The sequence below is a fragment of the Perna viridis genome, chromosome 3, assembly GCF_037379345.1.
Source record: "Perna viridis isolate PV_CMFRI_1.1 ecotype Kerala chromosome 3, ASM3737934v1, whole genome shotgun sequence".
In the NCBI taxonomy this organism is placed as follows: Eukaryota; Metazoa; Mollusca; class Bivalvia; order Mytilida; family Mytilidae; genus Perna; species Perna viridis.
In genome coordinates this window covers 43,845,124-43,851,379 of record NC_142447.1, presented here as the reverse complement: position 1 = coordinate 43,851,379, position 6,256 = coordinate 43,845,124, and the positions used below count along the sequence as shown (strand labels likewise).

At 33.7% G+C, this 6,256-nt stretch overlaps 1 protein-coding gene across 1 annotated transcript; it reads right to left on the bottom strand.

Annotated features, from left to right (window-relative positions):
- Nucleotides 1-563: 563 nt before the first annotated feature.
- On the bottom strand, nucleotides 564-3,457 carry LOC148622390 (TWiK family of potassium channels protein 7-like). Its single transcript, XM_088572262.1, has 2 exons — nucleotides 2,897-3,457; nucleotides 564-2,250 (listed from the first exon to the last, which is right to left on the bottom strand). The coding sequence occupies exons 1-2, from the start codon at nucleotides 3,255-3,257 to the stop codon at nucleotides 1,598-1,600; spliced, it is 1,014 nt and encodes a 337-aa protein (XP_088428388.1). The 5' UTR covers nucleotides 3,258-3,457; the 3' UTR covers nucleotides 564-1,597.
- Between the last annotated feature and the right edge of the window lie 2,799 nt (nucleotides 3,458-6,256).

Sequence of the window (6,256 nt, the reverse complement as noted above, 5' to 3'; positions counted from 1 at the left end):
AAAAGTCGATTCTTTAGGGTGTGACCCCTTTAACCCCTCATAACTAAAAGACCGTCCGATATATCTGAATTCAGATTAAACGCGCAGACAGGGCTTTTCATTTTTAAAAATATTCAAAAAATGGGCAAAAGAAGTCAAACAGTAAAGAACATACGAAATGCTCTACCATTTCCAACTTTAAAATTTTGTAGTATGGATAAGATTTATCTGGCAATCGTTTCGGACACAATTTTAAAACATTTCATATTTTTTACACTTTTAGGTCAGAACCTTTTCTATGCAGTTGGAACTTCTTATTTCTCCTTGATTACAAACACTGCATGGAATAAAGTGTATCACTTCGAAAATGGAAATTCCTCCTCTGAATTGTGAATTCCGATCTGAAGGTGGTATGTTTACAGATGCGAACTATAGAAAAATGTTCTTCCAACTGGTCATTCAACCGTTTATATTACCCATCGTCGTTTTTCAAGCATTAGTATCTTCTTTCTTTTAGATTCGAACTGCGCTCCGAAATCCAAATAATAATTTTAGTCATAGTCAAACAGAAAGTCAACACGATATTGAATTTTGATAATCTATTATAAGCTAAATCACATGTATATTGTTTATTAAACACCTATAATTCTCGTACAAGGGTTAAAGTACTAGAAAGTCAGCGCATTGTTCTTTCGCCATGACGTCAGTGCGGTACATACGCCATGATTATACCGAAGCAAATCTTATTTCTTCAGTATTCAGTAATTGAACAAGAATTTCATGGATAAAGTTCCCTGTCAGATTCGTTTTATGGTACAGTTTATGACGTAGTTTATGTGTTTGTCGGGTGAATTAATACAAAATTAACGTCGACATTTTATACCAGCTATGTTGCAGTAAATATAATTCGGAACAACAATATTCCTATTATTTAAAGTTATTGTGAGTAATCGTGTGTAGCTGCTAGTTAAAAGCGTCCATTTGCGTGACATTTTAACACTAGGCGACATGTAGCCTTTTGAAACAATGGACCTATTCGCCCATTATGTGTAGAAACAATCATCTATCTTAAATGTATGAGTGTAATGGCAGTAACTCAAAACAGTAACGTCCCACCACGTGCTGCTTAGGTCATTGTTTTTAAACCTGCAGATAACTTATGGTAATGGTCTACAATCAACAGAGAATAAATTGAAATTTTACAATACATAGCATGTTTAAGGCCCTTAAAAATGAAGCAGTGTAAATCACAATTGTTGAAAAAAATTTTTTCAAGAAAACAATATATCATAACAGGGAATCTGGCTCTACTATCATTTCAAAGTATTTTTACTGCCGGCTACCGTAGCGTTTTTCAAGTGAAGGTATAGTTTTACAAATTGTATGATGCACAGCATTCGACGGATAGCGGAATTATACTGCATGTTACAACGCTTAGCAATATAAGCAAAACTACTACATGTAATTAGAATTACATAACTGCACAATACTGCAAATGACAAATAACGTTTGTAATTATCTTGGTCATATTGTATAAAGCATTCGATCTTCATTATCACACTTCAATACTTCGGTCTAATTGACTTTTATATGAGCGAATTGCGTAATGTCAATAATGTCAATGGTTTTGATTATCAGCATTGTGACGCTTGGTACCACATCCACAGCCATGCGCAACTTTGGTTTTCACGCGGTCCATCTGATGAACTGCAAGCTTTATAGACATAATGTAAAAATCGATTATCACATTAATGCACATTGATACCAATGCTAAACCTACGAAAACATAAAGTGATGTAACCATAAAATATTTTGTATGAGCAGGAGTAATATCACCAAATCCTATAGTACTGATAGACACAAAGACGAAGTAGAATGCATCTAAATATCCCCAGTCCTCCCAAAAAGTGTACATTAATCCTCCCAGTAATGTGTATATCACTAGAATGACCACAGGCACAGCAATAGGAAGCTGTTCTTCGATCTCTTGCTCTGCTTGTTCTTCTGTATATTCTTGTTCTATTTTAATCGTATCCTTCTCTCCAAGTTCCAATACAGTTTCTTTATCTTTATCGGAGACTTTGTATTTCCTATTTTCCTTCATTTTATTACCACAACAACGCCGTAACCGCACGTAAATGAATTTTAGTATGATAGATAATTTTTTGCCCAACACAGCCAATACTTTCATAGCCAGAGGGATCCCAAATGCTGCATAGAGTATTGCGACAATTTTACCACCGTCAGTCTTAGGGTAAATGTTACCATAACCTGTAAGGAGAAAAAAATATAAACGAATTCAGGTTTGTTTTTATTATTATTTTCTTCTGCATTGCTGATCTATAATTGATTTTATCAAACTTTAATTTTTTACTAATGGCAACCAAACTAAATAGTTTAGAATTTAACATTATTTATAGTATTAAAGAGGTTGTTATTGATGTTGTTACATGTATTGTATATGTGTGTTTGTGCTTTTTATACCTTTGCCATTTATTGCTTTCTAGCAAAGATGTTGAATGGTTCTTAAAAAACAAGGGTTTACTGTTAGTGTATTTGTATGCACAAAATTATATCGTTATATTTTATATGGTGAGGTACGATTTTGTCAATCCGAGCATAAGCCAAATTTAAAAGTAAAAAGCATCCATGATTTGGTACAACGTTGTTACCAAATAATTATATCAGTACATGAGTGTATATTTTTTATATTCAAGCGCCCAATGAAAAGTTCGTATAACGAATGTTTGCAGCCAAATCTACACCTGTAGAGATGAAGTACTTTTTCGACCTTCACACTTTCTATTCAATAGTTAATTTCCTTTAACGTATGATGTAGCTTTTGCATGACTAAATACAATGACATTCGATATGTAATGATAAATAATGATGTATGAATAATATATTGAAAACATACCAATAGTCGTATGAATTGTTCCACAGAAAAACATTGCTCTCCAAAAATCCCACATGTTCTCTTCTACCTCGGATGTGCTGTTCAAGTGGGCTATCATTGCTTGGGTTCTATTTTTAAGCTCTTCAACATCACTCCAATCTAGAACTGCAGATACATTGCTCAACAAATTTAATAAATCATTTCCACCTTTATCAAACTTGGACTTCTGTTCCTGCTCGTAAGGAGCTTCTAGTTTCACAAATATAATGGCACCTATAATATTATAAAGTATCAAGATAATGATAAGTCCTGTTAAAGACTTCAGTGCAGAATAAAGCTGTCTCAGCACACTTTTCAGCTTAGAACAGAATCCGCCTTCCATATCAAATAGCTTCCTTTTATAGCACCATTAAAATTATAATTATAGTATAACTATCTCCATTGATCACACAAAGAATGTTTTGTATTAATTCTTGTGTAAATATTTTACATTCTTCCACACAACGTACCTGATACGGTTGATTACATATGTAAAACCTTTAAAACAGTAATATATTTTATGTAGAGTAACACCCACCTAGGGACATCAATGTTATACTTTGTTTTTGTCGCAATTATATAGTTGTCGCCTTACGTTATATATCGATATTATGAATGACACGGAATTGTCTCCCGGGGCAGGCTAAATTAAATCTTTATTGTCAGAAAGTGTTTAATCCTTTGACGGCATCTATATACTGTAATTGAATACATTAATAATCATGCACGTATAATGCATTAAATGGAAGTAATAATTATCCAATCATAAAAGGACTTTATTACACTACAAAGGTCAACATTAAATTTGTTATTTTTTTATTCAATTCGAATTTTAAATCATAGATTGATTTCCATCCTTCTTTCAATTCTATTAGTTATATGTATCGGCGGTAAAACATAGTCCCCATTAGTGCATATTTTGAATTAATTATTTTACTTTCATATATTGAGATATTTCGATTAAGATGTGTCGGCAGAGTAAAACCGTCTCGTTAGTTTTATTGTAGAGTGTTCGTGTTGATGGAGGTCGTGGGTTGTACGACTCACACCAAAGACTGTAAAGACGGTTGTCACAGCTTCTCTGTCAATAACGCGAAAGAAAGATAGAGAGACGACTGGTTGCTCCGGATTCAGAAAAATATACCCGAATGGGATAGTATGCCTATTTGAAGGTTATTGCGGATTGTTGCTTCTATGCACTAGCACAATGAAAATCTAACCCAACGTCCTGTTGTAAAGCATGGTCTGTCTATTCATTAAGTGTGCATAAGTTTATACAACAAATGAACAAATTAGAGTGAACATGAATTGCCCGGAATATAAGTTAAAGATTAGCGTGGAACCGTTTTGATATTACTGTAGAAGCCAGATACATAAACTGTAGCAAAAAAAGATGGGAAATAAATTTTGAACATGTAATTATGGATTTTTGTGTTATTTAAAAACAAGTGGAGTATTATCTAAAAGAATAATTTGGGAATATGTGCAATATAAAGTTTGATATACCAGCAGTATTTCTCAAAACGACTTATATTTTAGTATTTAAATTACAAAGCTTGTTTTAACACTTTTTGTAGACCTTGATTTAAATTGATTTTGGATTGCCTACATTCTTACATCCAGTCGAGAAAGTGGAGGTTAGTGTGTGTGCGTGGTATGTTTCAACATGAATCACTTGCCCTGATTTCGTAGCTATAACCAGACAGTCATTACGGTAGCGACATTTTCGATATATATTTTTAATACAGCAATTACTGCTTCATATTAAAAAAATATTGATATAAATGTCAGTCCAAGTATGGTCCAAAGCAATGTCAAACTTAACTTACTACACCGCTTAGAGGCTTCAGCATGAACAAAACTAAGTGTTATGTAGACAGAGCTGCTCCGCATAATTATATGCATTTTCTCAACAGCCACCACGTGAATGTTCTCTAAAGCCGACTGTATGTATGTTATCAAATGCCGCCCATCAGGAATTTCCTTAAGAGTCGCTCAGGATGTACATGTATGCTCTCAAGAGCCGTCCTGCCTGTATATTCTCTAGGGCTGCCCTGCATGTATGTTCTCAAGAGCTGCCAGCAAGTATGTTCTCGACAGCGGGATACCGCGTGTGTATATGGTAGAGAATACCTGGTGTATTGCATTTGTGTTTTACTGTTATTTTTCATATTTTATCTCTTCAATAAATTGTCGATTAGAAACATGTGGCAGAATAATTAAGAATCGAAGAGAAACTTAAGATAAAGCCTTCATTATTATTCTCGAAATATCTGGTATTTGCCCAAGCATTCAAATCCTCTAAAAAATATTATATATATTTTATAATACAAATTGTATTCCTTTGACAATTTCAATTTGTGTGTATTGTTTGTGCACATGTATCATTTGTTTCGTTCATATAATTACGTTGTCGTCTCAGAAGTTGTGTCATTGCAAATCTTAAATAATTTTTTCCTAAAGAGTAATCGTCAAGTTAAACTTGCAATCTATCAAAAGGATTAAATGTACTTCAATTATATTTTATAGTCATTCATACAATGATGGAATTATCTAGATATGTAATGAAAATCAACTTACGATGGGTTATTGGGGTTTATTACTCCCATCAAACATATGTAAAATTGGGTTTGGTAAAAAAAACTTCAATCTATAAATATTATGGTTGATCATATCTAGAGTATTTTATCGCATATTCTTGGCTTCGACGGGTTTTCTTAATCTGATGCAGAGTTATATTGGTTAATTCGTACTCTACATAGGTACTTTTAAAGAAGTTGATTTGAAAACGATTTGTAAGTTCTAACCTCATGCTGAACATTGGCTAATTTTTCGAAGACAGTTTTAGAAGTAGACATGTATGTCAAAATAGATAGGACTTACTAAAGACATAAGCTTTTGCTTCAAAGTAATCCCAGCACGACATACTTACGCAGAGTAATCATGCCTGGTACACCTGCTATTGTTTCTTTATTCTTTGTCTTAGCTAACGAGTTTATACGTTTGTAAAGCAAACTCTTCACCGGGAAATATACCTATTTCTCAGAAATTAAACTCTTGGCTTCTAGATCATACTCGTATCCTCGAACAGTTCAAGCGCTCCCCTGTCAAACAGCGCGATTTGTATCTTTCTTCTAGTCCATGGGCTGGAGGATCTACCATGCACCCCCACTCATCAACTGCATGGTGATTCTTAGGTACCTGTATACCTCCCATTACCGAACCAATTTGTCGCCAAAGAATATTCTCGCATTCTTTTTCAATATTAGCCTATATTTGTACCCCACTGGATCAAAAAGCCAAGATTTTTGTGACTCAATTGTTTTAGAGTCTTAGACTTCC

Coding starts and splice junctions, on each gene's coding strand:
- LOC148622390 (XM_088572262.1), bottom strand. CDS start 3,257: ATGGAAGGCGGATTCTGTTCTAAGCTGAAAAGTGTGCTGAGACAGCTT. Junction 2,251..2,896: donor AACAATTCATACGACTATTG/GTATGTTTTCAA, acceptor TTCTCCTTACAG/GTTATGGTAACATTTACCCT.